The sequence below is a fragment of the Etheostoma spectabile genome, chromosome 5, assembly GCF_008692095.1.
Source record: "Etheostoma spectabile isolate EspeVRDwgs_2016 chromosome 5, UIUC_Espe_1.0, whole genome shotgun sequence".
In the NCBI taxonomy this organism is placed as follows: Eukaryota; Metazoa; Chordata; class Actinopteri; order Perciformes; family Percidae; genus Etheostoma; species Etheostoma spectabile.
The window spans coordinates 35,718,788-35,738,357 of NC_045737.1; the positions used below are offsets into that span (position 1 = coordinate 35,718,788).

Sequence of the window (19,570 nt, forward strand, 5' to 3'; positions counted from 1 at the left end):
CAGGTGTTAAGAAACAATCTGATTATGATTGTTTTGTGGTCCGTATCCTAGCATCTACTGGCTGGACCTCTGTGAAGCAGTTAAAAGAGCTCGGAGAACAAAGTGACACTGAGCAGTGTTCAGTTCACAAAGTTCTAAAGGTTTAATGAGAATATAAATACGTTAAAATACATTTTAACTAACAACCGCTCTATACACTTAGTTGACGTGAGAGTAGATAGATAATGGTTCCAGATTGGTTCACGCAGATAAATATTCAGGAAGAAAAACTATTTATGAAACAAATGTATGATAACAAATAATCTAATTGTATGGAGAGGCCTGTCCTTAATGTAAATGGTAAACCTAAAACTATAGTCACAGATTGGATATCTGCTTTTCTTTCACTACATTCATTATGTCTTTCTCCCTCTAACGTGTGTGCGTGTTTGTGTGTGTGTGTGTGTGTGCATGTGTGTGTGTGCGTGTGTGTGTGTGCATGTGTGTGTGTGTGTTGTGTGATGGTGTGTTGTGGTGGGCGTGTGTGTGTTGTGGTGTGCGTGCGTGCGTGCGTGCGTTGTGTGTGTGTGTGTGTGTGTGTTGTGTGGTGGGTGTTGTGTGTGGGTGTGTGTGGTGTGTGTGTGTGTGTGTGTGTGTGTATGTGTGTGTGTGTGTGTTGTTGTGTGTGTATGTGTATGTGTGTGCGTGTGTGTTTGTGTTGTGTTGTGGTTGTGTGTGTTGGTGTGTGTGTGTGCGTGTGTGTGTGTGTGTGTGTGTGTGTGTGCGGGCGTGCGTGCATGCGCGTTAAACAGACAGAGAGAGTTCTGGTGTTATGTCACAGCCTGTACACGGCTGTTAGAGATTCATCCAAGTTTCTTTTTACTTAAATCAAAATTAAAAAATAAATGTAACTAAATATTGATCTACTATTACTAAATTTGGTTTGCTTATGACTTACCACTTAACTGACTATCTCACCTCTACTTTAAAATACAAGGAGTTTCATAACTAAATCTATGTTTTAAATACCAATAACTTATGAGGTACTGTAACATAGGTTATGCTAATTATGTGAGGATTTATAGAGTACAACCATAAACATAAGTGAGTCAAAACAAAGATTTGTGTTATCCACTTTGATGGGTAGTTTATTTGCTGCAGCACAGTGACAGATGCTTACCCCTCTTGTTTCTTGTAGTTAAGGAATAAACACAATTTTAAAAAAAAAGAAGTATTTACAGAGTAAGTACAAGACCCGCAAACCCCACAGTTAAAGTGTCGGCAGGGCTTTGTTCGTCCTTATGAGGCTCCTTTTATTCACTCACGGTCAGACAACAAAATCACACTTTGACAAATTAATGAAAACACATTCACAAAGGAGATTAAAAATTCAACATCTTTAATAAACTAGGTGTTAGATATTTACAGCAAGGTTTCGCTCAATGGCTAAAATTCGGTGACCCTCCTGAAGGAGCCGACGATGGCGCAGGTGGCGCACCAGTCGCGGTACCTCCTGTACTCCCCAGGTCTCAAAAAGTACTGTCTGCCTCGGTAGTTGGGGTACTCATAGAAGATCCAGAAGCCGTTCATAACATTACTGGAGTAGACATGGCGGTGATGGAAACGGTCAGACACACAGGGACAGTCATCCATGAACTCCATCATGTGGCCACTGAAGTCGGGCTTCTCATAGATACGCAATCTGTAGGAGCCTCGATACTGTGGGACCAAAAGAAATGATGTCTTCTGTAACCACAAGCTCATAAATAATCAAATTAACAACATAAACATATGCTCAGGTGGCCTCCTGGCTTTTTGAACGATCACTGTCTTTGTCGGTCTTTTGTTGTCTTCTTACCAGTGGAATCATCCTGCACGAGCGGATACAGCTGCTGAAGCCCATCCACCTCTGGTAGTCGGGGTACTCGCCCCTCCTCATGAAGTACTGGTGGCCCATGAAGTTGGGTCGCTCATAGATCATGAAGCAGCCGCTCTCCACCCTGATGGAGTTGCAGCGGCTAAAGTATGAGTGAAGGTCTGTGCAGTCGTTGCCGCACTCATAGCTCCGACCCTGGAAGTTCTTGTCCTCGTAAAAGATAATCTGGTGGACAATAAAAGTGTCACAAGCTCGAGTACAAACCACATGTTTCAGCAAAGAAATAAAAAGAATTCAGCTCAACATAAAACACACTATACACACTGTAACTTACATTTAATGTGAGCAGAGAGGAAAACAGTACTAACCTTGCCCATGGTCTCGAATGGAGCGATTCCCCATGTTTTCAGGGCTTTTTATACTACCTCTTGACAAACAAAGTATTGTCATTCAAATTCTCTCGTAGTTATAATTGAAGGCTACTGGCACATGTTTTCCTTTTTGTTGGAGCGCAACATTGGGTCAGAAATATGGATTTGTAGTTGAAAAAAAAGGATAAATAATTAACTGGTTTGGTGTTTTGACACACATGGACAAAGGAAAACACTAGTATGGTATCCACACGTCCAGTGTACAATGGCTACAGAAAAATGTGGAACAGCCCTTTCGCATTAAATATGTTGCATAACAGAGCAGGACGCCATTCCCTCTCCCTAACACTCTACCTGAGCCACCCCACTGTGGGAAAAGAAGTTCAGGAAGTGTACACTGTGCTGTTCTGTCAGCTACGTAAAGACAGAAAGATTTTATTAGGTTGTTGTTACGGTGTGTGTGGGATGCTTTTGTCAACTTTTACTTTATTTACTAAAACCACATTTACCCTCCGGTTCAGGTGTTGTATCGCATGTGTCTTCAACTATCGGACAGTTATCGGACTTAATGGACTACAATTCCCTTGATGTGTCACAGCCATGTTAAGACTCCCTCTTAATAGAATAATGTTACACAGCAAAGAAAATATTTTGACTCATGTTGTTGGACAAATAGCAAGAAATTACTATTATTTCATGTCCTGACATTGGTGTTCACCACAGGTTGTGTGTATTGTTTGATACACATAATTGCTTATAAACATCCATAATGGAAGATGTTTTCCCTTATGACCTGACAAATTTATTTTTAAAAAGAAAACCTTAATATCTGAGGTTTATTTGTATCAAAAGGATAATGACAAGTCCTGTTTTAGTTTAATTTATAACTGCAAGGACTAAAGAGGCTATGGATAAGATACACTATGTCATTGTGTAGGTGTAATATTAGTTATCTTAAAATAAAAATATATAACTATTTGACATGTATTATTTTCAGACAGATTCATCCTGATCTTTCACTGTTTATTGCACTGTGTTTGAGACATTTAGCTCACATCTGTCATGTTATTTTCCTGTCTCACGCACTCTGGTCTGTGCTGCTTCTCTCTATATGCTGTTTTTTTAACGATATGGATGCATTCTGCCAGTGTAGAGAGCAGATGATCCTATCAGGGGCACAAGTGGGAGAAGGCAACTCATGCATTGTTTTGTTTTTTAGCCTAAGCAGAGAGGAGATTAAACTGCGGTGTACAAGCTAACCAGAAGCCACGGCTTGCACGTACTTCAACCAGACAAGGAGATGTTTTTCTCTTCTGTAACAATCAACTGGGAGAATTGAATTTTACAAAATAACAATAAAGCTTTGTAGCAATTATTAACTCAACATGTGCGAAACAAACCACCTGAGAACTGGCAGATAAACAGAAGAGAAGTGTGAATGTTTTATGAAGCAGATGAAGTTTATTGGGAAAACAGACAATTAAACTCAGGGAAAGATGCATCGAAAAGAAGCTGGACTTCAGTTCAAGTCACTGATTCTCCTGAGGGAGCCGACTCTCGGGCTGACGCCTCCCCAGTCGCTGTATCTCCTGTACTCCCCAGGCCTCAGGTAGTACGCTCTGCCCTTGTAGTTGGGCTGGTCATACATCAGCCAGTGGCCGTCCATCACGTTACAGGAGTTGAAGTCGGACATGCTGAGGCGGTCCTGGACATTTGGGCAGTCGTCCACCAGCTCGTGCATCTGGCCGGACATGTCGGCGCGCTCGTAAAGCCTCATCCTGTAGGAGCCTTGGTGCTGGCACAGGAGGAAAAACGCTGTTACTATGTGCAGCACAATTATATATCTCAATGGTATCCAGATATTTTTTTAAGTCAGGTACCTTACTTAGAATTCTTGATTAATAAGTAAACAAGCATTTTACAGCAAAAAACTGACTTAAAATTTCTTTTAATCAAGATCTCAAACAAAGTATTTGCGCCCTACCTGGGGGATCAGACGACAAGATCTGACACAGTCGTTCATGCCAATCACACGCTGGTTATCGGAGTACTCTCCTCTCCGTAGGTAGTACTGGTTGCCCATGTAGTTGGGCCTCTCGTAGACCATGAAGCAGCCGCTCTCCACCTTGATGGAGTTGCATCTGTTAAAGTAGGAGTGCAGGTCGGCACTGTCGCTGCTGCACTCGTGAGAGCGCCCCTGGAAGTTTCTGTCCTCGTAAAAAATGATCTGCAAAAGCATAAAGATAGTTTTTAACAAAGAGATGTGGATGTCTAGTCAAGAAGAGGCACAAACCCAAATAATTATTAAATGAAATTACAGGTTTGTAGGAAGTGTGGATAAAACCATAGTCATTTTCTTTACCTTCCCCATGGCTGTGTTGGCGTCAGACTGTATCAGCGGTCAATGCTGTCCCTGAGCCAAGCCACTGTGCTTTATAAAAAAACAGAAAAGAAAGGGCAGCTGTGTGGTTACACAGCACAAAGCATTGTCATTCAAATATCTCCCTCACAGTGATGATGGAGCAGGGGCGGGTGTGTGTGTGAGGGGCTGGACAAAAATCTGTTCATGTATAGATGACCCTTGATGTGTGATGAGTTATTGTTCTTTCCCGCTTCCAGAAAATGCCACTGGACAATAGACTGCTATACTGTGTGCAGTACTACAGCATCAGCAAGATTATATTGATATTTAACGTGGCGTGCACATGATAAACTGTACAATCTATCACCTAAAGACATATGTAGAGATTTCTTTTTTCTTTAATCTGAAAGGAACAAGGGCCAACATAATTTCTAAGGTAGAATAAATATGACTTCATTTGAAGGATTTACATAAATCTCATCAATCTCATCTAGATCAGATATAATCATTGCAGTTGTGCAATAGCCGTAAAGGTTACAGGATTCACAACTCATGCTGTGTTTTTAAAAGTCTGAGGTCCTGCTCACAACTGAGTGGACTACTTTATATATAATTATAATATAATCTAATAATATATATAATAAACTTCAGAAGGTTCAACCCATCGGGGTACTTGCCCAGAAGTCAATTTTTACTGGCCTCCATACAAATAGTTTTATTTTATTTTATAAGTGGTTATCAAATAACAACAAAGACTCAAGTAAATTGTTATGTTTAGTTGTTTTATCGACATGTCCACTTCCACCCAAGAAAACTCTTGAAACACTCTCTTCGGCTTTAGCTCATACGCAGCCATCATTTTTCTTCTTCTTCTTTTAACAAGACTGGGCACCAAGTTAATTCTTGATTGGCCGACGGCACATTCAAATCAAATCATTCAACAAGCATTCTCCAACATGGCCAAGGGGAGAAGAACAAGACAAAGATAACGTCATTTATGATGAGATTTTTCTGGTTGTTATATTTACTTAGCCGACGTGGTGTTTTACATCGGGCAACTCTTATCGTTGAACTCAATGATCAATAGGTTGGGTCAAAAAATGTTGTTGTTGTTGTTTGTGCTCTTAATGTGTGGTGCCTGCTCTGCAGTGAGTCCATCCCAAAATCAGGGAATCAACTATTTTAATTATGATTCATATTTCAGAAGCTTTTGTCTTAATGCATGAAGTAAAATAACCAAACCTCACCAAAGAAATTGAGAGTCACATAAAGCTTTGGGTACTTTTTATAGTCTTTTAGAGCATGAAGCCTTCCCAAAACCTCGGTGCAGCTTTAGGATCCTCGAAAACCAGATCAGTAGTCCAGAATGCGTTTGATGGAGCCGACCCTGGCGCTCCTTCCACCCCACTCACTGAACCTCTTGTACTCCCCAGGCCTTATCAGGTACATCCTGCCGCAGTAGTTCGGGTGCTCGTAGAAGAGCCAGTTGCCGTCGGTGACGTTGCAGGAGAAGATGTCCTTCACTTGGAACCGGTCCATGACGCTGGGGCAGTCCTCCATCAGGTCCATCATCTTACCTCCGAACTCGAGACGCTCATACAGGCGCAAGTTGAATGCCCCAGGTTGCTGGTTTCGAAAGAGAGAGGAATCATTTAGTAAAGCACATAATATCAAACTTTATTTTGTGATCAAATTTCTTTTTTTTTAATTCAAACCAAAGTGCAAACCATTGGTACAGACAACATACAGAAAAGAAGGCACAGTGCACCTTTTCCACAATCCCTCTAATATAAAACATATTGTACACTTTATCATGTGCCATATATTTGTATGTGTCTGTAATGAAGACATTAGGGCTGGGCTGTATCAGAATTTGATAGATTTGATATCAGAATTTGATAGATTTTCCTCGGTGAATGGTGCAAACAGAAACCAACAAACAACAATAAACAACAATAAAAACAGAAATAAATATGCAATATAAGTATACATACAAAGTAGTCGTTGCATAAGAAAAGAAAAAAAAGAGGCTGAATGGGTTGAGTGCAGGATATGCAAATAATAGAATATACAGCATGTACAATAAGCAGATGTTTAGTCCAGGATGAAGGATAGTGCAAAGTGTAGTGATCAGGGATGGGGGGGGGGGGGGGGGGGGGGGGGGGGTTAAGAGTCAGTCCCAGTAGGGGGGGCCGGGGGCCTTGCTAGTGAGGCTGACTGCAGAGTCTTGAACGGTGCTGCATCCTGGACGCATTGCAGTGCCTTTGGGAAATAGATAGCGGAGATAGTGGACGATGATTAGAATGGCTCCCAGAGAGACTCAGCAGAAGCTGTGATGTCAACGAGGCACGTTGCTTAAACGTCTGCGGAAGAGAAAACATCTGTGAAGCAATGAGGAGACTCTAACCTTCCTCAAAGTTGTACATTAAACCAACCTAAACACCATATATCTATCATGTTTGGGGTTTGACTGGAGCTCTTTTAATTTCGTCCTCTCACTCGTTCCTCTTTTTCTGCAACGGTTGCACCTGACTGGAGAATTAACGGTTTACCTTGATAAGCCCAACTCCTGATCTTTATACAACAGGAGTGGATGGAAATGCGCAGAAATTAGCATTTTGTTGTAAAAATTGGATGGAAGATACTTTCTGGTGCACATGAGATTCTCATGTAAGACAAGAAAAATAATAGTACTGCTGACATATTGTGGCCAAAGTTAATATTTTACATTTGCAGGCCCCCATGAAGAAATTCTCAGTAATGATTTCTGAATCCACATGACGCAAGTCTTCAGCGATCGCACACCAACGCCAGCCCTCCTCCACGCTGTTGTTAGGAGCGTTTATTCTGTCAATTCAAGTAGGACACAGAGGATTAAAAAAAACATGTTGGACTCTTCAGAAGAAGCAATTATCTTGAAATATTTTGTCTCCAAAGCTGAGCTGCTGTTGTCCATTCTCAGCGGACACATCAAACGCATCACTTGAGCTTCTGCGCAAGACAGTCAGCGGACTACACAGTTAAAATAATACAGAAATACAGAAAGGCTTCTGTGGAGCTGGTATGCTTAATTAGCTTTGTATCAACTCATTTGGTAATGGCTTGAATGTATCCGACGTTCATTAAAATCAATTAGCCGCGCACTACAGCTTTAAGTATGTTGATGACACGATCGGTTCCATTTCGTAAGATGAATACCTCCTGGGCAGCCCTTCTGAACGGTACACAGATCCGGTTCCCGAGAGCATGAGATACTTTTGTGTGCTTGCAAGAAAAAAAATACTTCCCCATGTCCCTTCAGGGGCTACGTAGAAATTTGGGTGTAGGGTCAATGAAGAGAATTTCCATCATATCATCCACAGCGGTATGATCATACCAATATCCAATATTTAAAAGCACTTCATAGTGCATTATGTAATTAAACTAATGTATCTATATAACCCTGGTGTGTGGACACGTTTCCAGAAACAGGAGCTCACCTCGGTGATGAGGCGACAGGAGCAGGCTGAGGCGATGTCAGGATACTCCCCTCTCTTCAGGCAGTACTGGTTCCCACTGTAGTTGGATTTTTCATAGATCATGAAGCAGCCGCTCTCCACCTTGATGGACTTGCAGTTTTTCAGGATGCACATCAGGTCTGCACAGTCATTGCCGCACTCAAAATTGCACCCAGAGAAGTTCTTGTCCTCATAGAAGATAATCTAGACACAGAAATTGAAACGGTTTTTAATTTTATCGCTAGTCAACATACAGAAATAAAGTGTGCGTTTTTCTGATTAATTGACACTTTTCTGGGTATTTTTAAGTTTTTAATACACATTCTCCTCTTTTGATTTAGAAAAAATAACCAGAAATGTAGCTCAATAGTTCATAAGAAAAGCCTGGATGCCTGATTGCTTTTCACAATAAGAGCATTTCATATCGCATTTCAACATGAAGAGTGTGCGGATGCTCGGCTAGCTCAGGTAGTAGAGCGGGTGCCCATATATAGAGGTTTACTCCTCAACGCAGCGGGCCAGGGTTCGACTCCAACCTGTGGACCTTTGCTGCATTCCCCCTCTCTCTCCCCTTTCATGTCTTCTGCTGTCCTATCAAAATAAAGGCTGAAAATGGCCAAAAATGAGTGTTCTTTTACCTTCGACATGCCCCGTTTTCCTGCCATGTGCCTTGCCCGGTGTGATCCATCCAGCTCTTTGAAGACTCCCACCTGTCACATATATAGTGAGTGTGAAATGCAGACTCTGCACGTGTCATTCATATTATAATAGCCGGGGATCTTGTTTGTGCCGCGGTGTTTCCCTGAAGAGATGTTTAGGAGTTACTGCATGTTTGTCCAGGTGAGAGCTGACAGGCTGTTTGGGGTCGGTGGGGTGTTGTGACAGAAGGTTTCTGTAATGAAACTGTCCTGAACTCTTTGTCTTCACTGAATGGGTGCTGTGTGTTTTTTTGCACACCTCCTTATATTAGTCTTTTTATTTTCTAGTTTATGCTTTTGTCAAAGCTGCTCAACAATGGAGGATTTCAGGCATCAGTGGAGTTCTTGGTATGGATTTTAAGCAAAGACTTACATTTCCAGGTTAGCCCTTTTGCAACTTTTGTTATCAGAACTAGTCACTTCACAGTGTTAATGTCACTTTACACCACTTTGTTCTCTTAACAATAATTCAGTTTCAGATTCAAGTATTGTCAAATTTATTATTCCCAGGTAATATAATATTATTTACACATCCTTTGTATATGTTGATTATATATAGTATGTTGATGTATAAATGTGAACATACCAATTGCATATCATCTGTTCACTCATTTAACTGTCTTTGAAGATGATGATATTGTCAAAATTATAACATCGGCTTCATAAGATCATTTGTGTCTCTTTTATGTCCACAGCATGTTATTGATAAATTTCCACTCTCTACCACTGCCCTCTGGTGGGGAGGTTCATTTCTCTCCACGTGAACACACTTGCACAGGAACTACACACTGTTAAAGGTTTAAATGTCTAATTTCAAGAACAATTATCTTTCATTTGTACTATAATCTGTATGTGTTCTTTGTTAAACTAATGATAAAACAAATCCACCACATGTTCATTTAGCAGCTATTCTGAAGCTTTTGATCTTCTCACAGTTTTCCCAGTTGTCAAAGAAATATTGATGTTAAAATTTCCCTTTAAGGACTTTGTGGGGTCCAAAGTTCACGCTTGACCTCCCATGACAACTAGGCAAACTCTGATCTAAAGATCCAGAACAGCTACTAAATGGACATTATGGTAAGATTTATTTGAACTGCATTGATTATGTGAAAATGAAAAGGGCAGCGGGTAAAAGGGGGACAAGTCCGACAAGGCAGACAGACTTTACTTCAGCTTTACAATAGATAACGCTTGAGTCTCGGTGTGGTTAAGTGTCATCGCTTGCAGGATTTTATTCAAGCCTCTGATGAGAGTCAGGATGTCGGGCCACGACCACTTCACATCCTCATGTGAAAACATGCCCTCCAGACGCAGAGAGCAAGAACAAAACTTAAAACAATCAAGCACTGACGCTATTTTATTCAGCATGGGAAACAAGGCAAAGAGCAGACGTTCTTCTGTCTTCAGAGATCCATGAGTCGCCTGATGGATCCGATCCTGGAGCTGTTGCCACTCCATTCGTTGAAGCTCTTGTACTGGCCGGGCCGGACGTAGTAGTGGCGCCCCCTGTAGTTGGCCTGCTCGTACATGAGCCAGTGGCCCTCCATCACGTTGCAGGAGTTGAAGTTGGACATGTGGAAACGATCCATGAGGTTGGGGCAGTTGTCTGTCAGCTCCATCATTTCACCTCCCATGTCGAAGTGCTCGTAGAGCCTCATCTTGGAGCTGCCGCTCTGCTGGAGAGGGCGGACGGGAAGATCAGAGGGTTACATCGCAACAAAAGTTACTGTTTTTCACACGTCACTCAGAAATTTTCTTATTGAAAAAAAATCTTAACGTAAAGGATAATAATGCCTTTAAAAAGCAAATACTGTTTAATTGTTTTTTTAAAGAAAAAAGTTTGACATTTTGAGAGATATACTTATTTGCTTTGTCAAGAGTTAGATAAGAAGACTGATACCACACACAAAAAAGATGGATAATATCCATAGCTTTAGTATTTTTGTTTTTAGTTTTAGGCAAGGCCTTCAATTGCATTCACACGCTACTATTGGCCAGGCGTCCATGCTTACGTTTGGTAACGTAACCCAATTTGTTCAGGTCCCATCCCCTGACCAATCAGCTATCTTAACCCTAACCACTCAGGGTAAATTCCTAACCCCAACCAATCAGGCTACTTGCATAGAAGTTACGTGGGATCCATGATAACGCGTCTCTATATCCTACCGCTGTACAAAAGTGAAGCCAATATATCCCAGATATTTTGGAGCCAGAGTTTGCGTATTGGTGATCGGGCGGAGGAACTGGTGTGTCCACGTGCCCCCCCATACACCCAACCCAACCAATCGCAAGTCAGTCACTGTAAATCATGGCGTTTCACCCTGTTTTATAGCATTACATAACTAATTAAAAACAAACTTTTCAGAAAAATTAACACTTGAACAAACATCATGACTCAAACCATCTTTGAGAAAAATGTATTTGACGTGTACTTTGATTTTTTAATTGGCCCGTGTTCCATCCGCTAACATGGAGCCAGCCACCAGAGGGCGATGTTTGGGCTTCACTTAGAAAGTCTATGCATCAACCCCTGGTCTGTACGTAAAAATGTAAGCTACCAAGAGTAGATAGTTAGCTTATTTTAGCATAAAGACTGGAAACAGGTGGCAACAGCCTGGCTCTGTCCAAAGTTGACACAGTCGGCCTACAAGCCCCTGTAACGGAGAATCAAAAGATATAACTTGTCATTCACTGATTTAAGTTATAGTTGGGTTTAGGAGGGTTGTTTATAAAACAGTATTATATATATATATAAATATAATATATATATAATATATTTAATGTCACCCTTTTTTTGCAAAGTAGATGCATAGCGGAATGTGCCTAAAGTTGGATTTGCATAACTTATTTTGTTTGTTTATTTTATTTTCTTGATATATTGATCCCTGTTTGTTTGTTGTATTGCTTGTTTCATTTCATTTTTAGTTTTTTAAAGATTACTTTTATGGCATTTTAGGCCTGCATTTGTACAGGACAGCTGAAGACATGAAAGGGGAAAGAGAGGGGGAACGACATGTAGCAAAGGGCCGCAGATCGGAGTCGAACCTTGGGCTGCTCAGGCAAGGACTGAGCCTCTATTTATGGGCGTGCACTCTACCAGCTGAACTACGAAGGCAGATGAGGAGCAAGAGCAGCTTGATTTCTGCCTGATCAAATGATCAAATTTAGTTATTGATTCAGACTATATTTTTTACTATAAAAGGTTTAGAGACAGCAGTAGACATCATTTATAGGGATGTAACAATGACCCTTGTGAATCACTTTAAAATCAAAATGTGTAACATCCAGTTGGGATAAAAAATGAACCGTGGTACAATTTTTAAGCGCCCTTGGGCGTAATCTACTTTAGATTTCACTAGTTTGACTTCAGACGTCACTACGTCTTCTTAGTTTAATTATTCGAAGGGATTTCTTTCTATTTATTTACTTACTTTTTTGATTAGAGAAAATACAATGTCAGTTGCACTTTTGATAAGAGGACAAATCTGTTGTTTTGTACAGTTTATAGAAATAAAGGGATATTTTTAGGTCATTTGTCTGTTAAAAAAAATCCTGAGAAAACTTGTATTGTGAATTTAAAACCATGAATTGAATTGTGAGTTGAGTGTATCATAACATTCATAATAATTTGGATCATACTAAGAAAGATAAAGTATATTAATTTACAGAAGGCCTTACCGTGGGGATCAAGCGGCAGGACCGGACACACTCAGTCATGCCGGTCATTCCCAGGTAGTCGTTGTACTCTCCCCTCTTCATGAAGTACTGGGTTCCCATGTAGCCGGGCCGGTCGTAGACCATGAACATGCCGCTCTCCACCCGGATGGAGCGGCAGCGGTCGAACATGGAGTGAAGGTCAGCGCAGTCACTCGTGCACTCATAGTGCTGGCCTCCAAAGTTCCTGTCCTCGTAGAAGATGATCTGACGGAGCAGGAGTCACATTCAGACGTTTAATCACAACGGCCAACCACAGAGAGCCGGCGCCTCACTCGTTCAGCGTTCGGGAAGGAACAGCCACGACTGGTGGACGGCCAAATGAAGCTTCTGGAACCAGTGTCTTTACTTTCTGAGCCCACTAGATGGCGCTCTCTGTTCAACAAAGTGTTGAGAATACACTGAATCTCTTAAACCCAACAGCGCCATCTAGTGGGCTCAGAAAATAAAGACACTGGTTCACGAAGCTTCATTTGGCCATCACTAGTCACCACAAAGTCCGACTTCAGCACCTCTCTTTAATATGACATCATATGAAGTCACAGATTTAAAATCATAACAAAACAAGAACTGTGCACCAGGTCCCCCCCCCCCACTCGTTTTCTCAGCACTACCTATACTTTATATTTTTATAGTTCATATTCTTACATTTTATATTTTTGTATTTCGTGTCGACACTGTAAAGGGGTTGCTTCAATCTCATTGCACAGGTACTGCACTTGTGTAAAATGGCAATATAGGCCTTATATGCTATTCTATTCTATTAAACAACAACAAAAATACCACGGCACACACAGCCCCAAATATGAAATAAAACAATTATTGATTTTGATAGAATTTTTAAAACTGGCAAAAGCTCTTTGCACTTGGAGCTTATGTTCGAACCTTTGTCAGATTTTTGAATGAAATGTTTTTTATATTTCTAGCACTGGAACGTGTTTTTATCCGTACCCATAGTTACAACTCGTCTGAGAGGCAATTTATCTGCAAATTCAAACAGGAGAACCAATCGAAAGCATCTAAATGGCAAAACAAGACATTGTGCACACGAGAATCCTCTAAAGCAATGAAATTAATATTATTCAACATATAGCCTAGCTTTTTACAGACATGATTCACATGTAACGCCCAACGTCCTCATGAACATTGTCAAAGGTAACTGTAATTTAATTAAACATTGTTTTCCCAGTAACAGTAGCGGATTACCGGTACCTTTATTTTGTAATTAAACTACCAAGTTCCTATTAACTAGTTACTCGCCAACACTGCACTTGTTTGCACACTGTCTTCATTTGTAATGTAAAACTGGACACAAACCTTTCCCATGATGGCTGCTGGTCAAAGAGCTTCCTGTGTTTTTGATCACCAAAGCTGAAATCCATCTTTATATACAGGTGTGTTGTTATTCAGATGAGGCCTGGTGTCAGCAGAGACCCTACACGAGTCTTCCTGCTCCTGTTTGTCATGTCCACTGTTACAGACACTGTGCAGCTTCTAGCAAAAGCCACAGCATGGACGGGCTGGAGCAGTCAACGCTGAGCCCTTTGGCCTATCTTCTGTTTGGTTTAAATCGGATAGAGTTGGTGTATCCGTAGAGTGTATCAAAGATATATGTTGTAAATACGGGCAAATAGATATATGAATAACTGTAAAACAGTGTTTTCTAAATATGTTCTGTACTGTAGCTACCTTCAGTTACATGGTGTGAATAGTAGCCCCGTTGTCACTGTTGATGCTTTCTGTCATTCAGTCTGTGGGAATGTGACCGACGGACCAAAACAGAGGAACATACCAAAGTTATTTGAATGTCCAACAATGTGGATCTCATAGAAAATAAATAAAACCAGCACTAAATACTAAATTCTTAAAGTGCCTGCTTTTTTGTTCTTGTATAGTATGTATGGTAATGGGGGCTTGTATCAATGTTTTTACATATCGTCACCTTCCTAAAATAATCGCCTAAGTCATTTTTTCACGTTTTTCAGAAAACACAAAAAACTGAACCAAATACTGAACATATTTTGACTTAGGCAGTTACACAAAGGCGTAGAATCACATCACCTGTTCAACTGAGATGGTAGGAAATTTTACCAGAGGTGGCCAGCACCATGAGATGATATAGGCAAGAAAATACTTTTTGTCAAAAAATGACTTAGGCAATTATTTTAGGAAGGTGACGATATGTTCCTCTTGAAGTGAACTAGTCCTCTTAAAGTGGACCAACAGAAAAGAGACTCGCTTCTTTTTTGCGTTCACATTGTCTTTTTACTTGAAAGAGGACTCAGTTCTCTTTTTGGTCCACTTTAGCCGTGATGGGGACCCAGGGCTATAAGACATACAGGGTAAAAGGCGCACTTTAAGTGGACTGTATTTAGAACAACCTGCGGCCCTTTGCAGCATGTCATTCCCCCTCTCTCTCTCCCCTTTTCATGCCCCCCAAAAAAAGCCGACTAATAGGTATGAGCTCTTTTGGCGGGCCATAATGGACCAAGAGAAAAAAGACTTATTCATGATCACAAATTGTGGAAGTAATTATTAAGCGTGGGAAAAGGAGAATAACAAAATAACAATAGTTTTATGTGTGTCCAAAGAGGATTTTTTGTCTTTTATGCAAGCCTGTTGGTTTAATCAGTCAACACTAAAATATTTATTCACGAGCACAGAGGAAATTGTTTACAATAGATTAATTTATTACGTTATTTAAAACAATAGCATGTTGATTTTGCCAGGTCAATCTTTTTATCATAGCTGAATGAAACATCCCACTTCTTATTATACCACATATTTTATTAACATTACCCCAAATAGATGTCTTTTAGAGGAAACTGTAGGACGAAATGTAAATTTAAATAGCATCGAATGAGATTCATGATTAAAAATCTGTGATTCTGCGGAAGGACCCGGTGGTGGCACAGGTGGCCCCCCAGTCACTGAACTTGCGGTACTCGCCGGGCCTCATGAAGTACTGCCGGCCGCGGTAGTTGGGGTGCTCGTAGAGGGTCCAGTAGCCCTCCATGACGTTGCAGGAGTAGATATCACGGCTGCGGAATTGATCCTGCACCGACTCGCAGTCATCGCTGAACTCCATCATCTGACCCTGGAGGTTGGGACGCTCATAGATGCGCATGCGGTACGGGCCCTCGCTGGTCTGGAGGAACACAGTTAAGTGAAATATAAAGTTAGAAGAGGACGTCCATCAGGACAAGGAGCACCACCACAGTGTGTGTCTGAGGGGTTTCTTCAACCAGGATGATCTTCTGGCTTATTTTGTCATGAATCTACTCATGATTATTTTAATTCAATTCAATCTTATTTAAATTTAAATCATCACAGGAGTTATCTCACTGCCCTTTACAGATGATAAAGTAGGTCTAGACCACTCTCTGAAATTTATAAAGACCTAACGATTACCCCCAAGAGGAAGCATTTTGTGTGACAGTGGCAAGGAAAAACTTCTTTATACACGCAAAAACCTGGGGAAAAAACAGGCTCTTGGTGGGTGGACATCTGCCGCTGGTTGAGACGCAGACACAGATATACAGAAATATGATTCATAATAGTTATAGCAGTTGTGCAGGTCTGATGCACAGGGGCAATTATAGTACAGTAGAGGCTAAGCCCAAGCTCCAAGCCCCTGAGGTGCCTTTCCACCGGTAGAGTAATCAACGCACTTTTTACCTCTTTTGATCAATGAAAGTCCAAGTTCAAATTACCACCACTGGTTCTATTTATTTCCTTATGATATAGGTTCATAGTCCAGACAAATTACGGCTTTTATGTATGCTTATGTGGTGTTGCTGTGCGTGTGTCCGGGTATGTGTGTCGCGGTGTGGTCAAAAACTGTTTGTGCTTCCGGGTTGCACCCAAGGAACCAAACATCGGTTCCTATTTATACTAAGGGCACTAATTGGCAAAAACTAAGAAAACTATGGCTAGTAATAATAGTAGCAGCAGTGCAGGGCGTGGCGGGCGTAGCGGGCGTTGAGCAGGACCACCACAGCAACCATCTAGTTAAGTATCTTGTGGAGGTTTATGTTCGGTAGAAGGAAGGAAGCAGAAAAACAAATTATACAATATATTTAGTATTCTTTGCATTATACAGACACACAAAATACAGAAAACGGAACAAAGCACACATGCAGGGACTTAAAAACACACATTACAAGTTGCTTCTCAGAAACAAAACATTATTTGCATGCATCTATAATCCCTAACCTCTAAACCGTCACAATCAAATCCTATTTCATTAATTATCCTTTGTTACGGTCTGAAGAGCTCATATAAGGAGCTTTCCTATCACTGTCTCTGATATCCACACATGTCACGACACAAAAATGTTGACTCACATAGGAGAAGGTGCGACAGGAGCGGATGGAGTCGTTGTAGCCCATCCAGCGCTGGTAGTCTGGGTACTCTCCTCTGGTCAGGACGTACTGGTAGCCGGTGTAGTTGGGCTTCTCATACAGCACCCAGCAGCCGCTCTCCACCTTGATGGAGTTGCAGCGGCTGAAGTGGGGATGCATGTCGGGGCAGTCGATGTCGCACTCATAGGAGCGACCTTGGTAGTTCCTGTCCTCGTAAAATGTGATCTGAGTCCAGGAGAGGAAGCACAAACGGGGAGCGATCAGTTAGCCCCAGGGCACAATGAATGAATCACATACAGCATCTTATATTTACATTGTAAACTTAAGGGCTGCAACTAACCATTATTTTCATTATCAATTAATCTGTGAATTATTTTCTGGATTGAGTGAATAGTTGTTTTGTCTCTAAAATGTCTGAAAATTGTACACAGAAACCTAGCGTTAAAAACAAGGACAACACGGTGAACATAAACATATTCTGTCTTTTAAGCTGTAAATAAAAGGACAATATAACACAAACTAAAGATTTGAATCGAATAATCAATTAGATGTCTATAAAATGTCAGACAATGGTGAAAAATGTCAATCAGTGTTTCTCAAAACCCAAGAGGACGTCCTCAGACGTCTTGTTTCGTCCACAACTCAGATATTCAGTTTACTGTCACAGAGGAACCTACAAAATATTCACACTTATAGAAGCTTGAACCAGAGAAGTTCTACTTTTTTCATCAAAAATGACTCAAACCATTTAAGCTATTATTCAGTAGTTTATTCTCATGCAACTAATTTGGTGCACTGTGCCATGTTTTAGATTTAATGGATTTGAGTCTTTTCCCTGAGGATAGAAGACTTATCGATTCATCTTTGCAGCTCTAATAAACTTTGCGCAACCTGCAAGGCGTTTATGGACATGCCAAAGCAGAACATACTGGTGTAGTAGGAACCATGTCCCTGCTGTATATACAATAAGTTACTTTAACTTCCTTTTTCTTTTTCCTGCATGCTGATTTTCTTTAACATAAAGCCAGTAAAAGAAGTCAAAGACAGTTTTAAGTGTGGGTGATTCTCTTTTTTTCTTCCACTGTGTGAACCAGTTTCCCACCCAGGACATAGTCGTGACGTAACTAGCTACAGTTGCAGCAGCTTTGTTAAACTGCTGCCTTTTTGCCAAAGAGATCTGATAGCTTATGAAGTTGCATTAATTTCCAGTATTTTCTGCATTGCTCTGGTTATAATTATAGTGTGTCCAGTCATTTGCTAGCGGGTTTGTGAACACCATCATAGACAGAAAACATACCTTACTCATCCTGGAGAGAGTGCTGGAGCCAGTCACCTACGGAAAATGGTGGTCTCCCAAAGCAGCACCCGAGCCCCGCTATATAAACCTCTATCAAAGGGTTAGCAGATCCCACTTTAGCTGTTTTTTCAATGAGCGGGGATTTAACGCGCTGGCATCGCTGCCAAGGGTCTTGATCCTGGGCATAGAGCAAAAATCCCTGAATCATCAACGCAAAAGTCCTACCAGGCAAATTATTGACCCACTGGGCCCTCTTTATTGATATGCACATCAAAGAGACATTTTATCCACTAATCCATCATCAGGAGAATTAATCTTTCCACGCAGAATGTCAGAAGTCATCACAAAACAACACAGTCTTTAACCATGGAAACGTTTAGTTGAAATTTGAAGCTGTGGGAGCTGAAAATCTAAAATAAACATGATAGAAAATGTGAATATCTGTGTAAATAACAGGGGAATAGTCTAGCTGTACTGTTGCCAATCAATTTACTAATCATGTGGATTGGGTTACATCAGCTATAAATAAATCCTTTATTCCATTTAAACATATACATTGTCTTAAAGGGTTAGTTTGGATCTTTTCAGGTGTGGTTTTATGAGATACCGTACTTATCCACTACATGAAGCTGAAACACCGTCAGTGTGACAGCAAAAAGAAAAGCAAAGACAGCAGAAGTGAGAAACTCTTGTACTCAAACACTTTTTCCCCTCAAGAAATTAGATATAAAGTCCACCATGAGGACAAAACCTAACTGCAGGAGGGGGACTTCAGTCGTGCAGAGACTCCAGTGAACCTTCATAGTGCTCAGCTCGGTCCTCCCGGCGATCACTGTTGTCCTGAGAGGGACCCAGAGGAGAGGTGGTGTTAGACGTAGGAGACGAAACGTAACGTCTCTAAAAATAGAGTCGTGAAGGCAAGTGACACTGATCACAAGAGTAAGTAAGTAAGTAAACTTTATTTCTATAGCACTTTTCACAGACCAGGGTCACAAAGTGCTGCACAAGTTTATAAAGAAAAATAAATTAAAACAACATACAGAAACAGTAAAACACAGTATTGAACTAAAAAACAAGTTTAAAAAAGTGGGTCTTTAGGCAGCACTAACATGGACTAGTTAGTGTGAAGGTAGTCTCAAGTTTACACTTGTGTTTTATCCGTTTTATGATTTTTTTTTTGAGAATACTTGTGTTTTATCTGTTTAACTGATTTTGTGTAAAGCACTTTTAATCGCCCTGTTGTTGAAATGTGCTCTACAGATAAAGCTGCCTCGCCTCGATGTCTGTTCAGATCCTCAGCGTGGCAGTAGAGGCATTTCATGCAGATTTAAACATTTTTTTACCTACAGTATGGCTTTTATCAGAATAGCCTGAAACAAGATTTAATAGTCTAGTGCTGTTGTATCGCCATT

At 40.8% G+C, this 19,570-nt stretch overlaps 5 protein-coding genes across 12 annotated transcripts in view; all 5 read right to left on the minus strand.

Annotated features, from left to right (window-relative positions):
* Nucleotides 1-4,661, minus strand: part of LOC116689671 (gamma-crystallin M2) — a 6,460-nt gene extending 1,799 nt beyond the window's left edge. Inside the window, exons 1-3 of one of the 4 annotated variants that reach the window (XM_032516256.1) lie at nt 2,224-2,455; nt 1,838-2,080; nt 1,490-1,698 (exon numbers count right to left, since the gene is read on the minus strand). In XM_032516256.1, coding sequence (XP_032372147.1) covers nt 1,490-1,698; nt 1,838-2,080; nt 2,224-2,232 — 461 coding nt within the window. In that variant the 5' untranslated portion in view covers nt 2,233-2,455. Of the gene's footprint in view, nt 1-1,489; nt 1,699-1,837; nt 2,081-2,223; nt 2,456-3,665; nt 4,022-4,210; nt 4,466-4,588 lie in introns of those variants that run through there. The other 3 variants (XM_032516255.1, XM_032516254.1, XM_032516253.1) reach the window with 3 other exon arrangements.
* Nucleotides 4,662-5,855: 1,194 nt separating this feature from the next.
* Nucleotides 5,856-8,947, minus strand: LOC116689673 (gamma-crystallin S-1). 2 transcript variants are annotated; one of them, XM_032516260.1, is made up of 3 exons: nt 8,724-8,947; nt 8,068-8,289; nt 5,856-6,211 (listed from the first exon to the last, which is right to left on the minus strand). In XM_032516260.1, exons 1-3 carry the CDS (start codon nt 8,748-8,750, stop codon nt 5,942-5,944), a joined length of 519 nt encoding a protein of 172 aa, XP_032372151.1. In that variant the 5' UTR covers nt 8,751-8,947; the 3' UTR covers nt 5,856-5,941. The 2 variants fall into 2 exon arrangements, with proteins under 2 accessions (XP_032372151.1, XP_032372150.1); XM_032516259.1 differs by having other exon boundaries at nt 5,856-6,214; nt 8,724-8,944.
* Nucleotides 8,948-9,985: 1,038 nt separating this feature from the next.
* Nucleotides 9,986-13,985, minus strand: LOC116689672 (gamma-crystallin S-1). Of its 2 annotated transcripts, none has more exons than XM_032516258.1 (3): nt 13,815-13,985; nt 12,462-12,704; nt 9,986-10,456 (listed from the first exon to the last, which is right to left on the minus strand). In XM_032516258.1, exons 1-3 carry the CDS (start codon nt 13,821-13,823, stop codon nt 10,187-10,189), a joined length of 522 nt encoding a protein of 173 aa, XP_032372149.1. In that variant the 5' UTR covers nt 13,824-13,985; the 3' UTR covers nt 9,986-10,186. The 2 variants fall into 2 exon arrangements, with proteins under 2 accessions (XP_032372149.1, XP_032372148.1); XM_032516257.1 differs by having other exon boundaries at nt 9,986-10,459.
* A 1,183-nt stretch (nt 13,986-15,168) lies between these two features.
* Nucleotides 15,169-18,399, minus strand: LOC116688947 (gamma-crystallin M2-like). Its single transcript, XM_032515166.1, has 3 exons — nt 18,159-18,399; nt 16,844-17,086; nt 15,169-15,645 (listed from the first exon to the last, which is right to left on the minus strand). Exons 1-3 carry the CDS (start codon nt 18,165-18,167, stop codon nt 15,370-15,372), a joined length of 528 nt encoding a protein of 175 aa, XP_032371057.1. The 5' UTR covers nt 18,168-18,399; the 3' UTR covers nt 15,169-15,369.
* Nucleotides 18,400-18,644: 245 nt separating this feature from the next.
* The window catches only part of c9h2orf80 (chromosome 9 C2orf80 homolog), a 27,398-nt gene continuing 26,472 nt past the window's right edge, over nt 18,645-19,570 (minus strand). For all 3 annotated transcript variants that reach the window (XM_032515163.1, XM_032515164.1, XM_032515162.1), the window contains one exon: nt 18,645-18,998. In XM_032515163.1, coding sequence (XP_032371054.1) covers nt 18,930-18,998 — 69 coding nt within the window. In that variant the 3' untranslated portion in view covers nt 18,645-18,929. The remainder of the gene's footprint in view (nt 18,999-19,570) is intronic.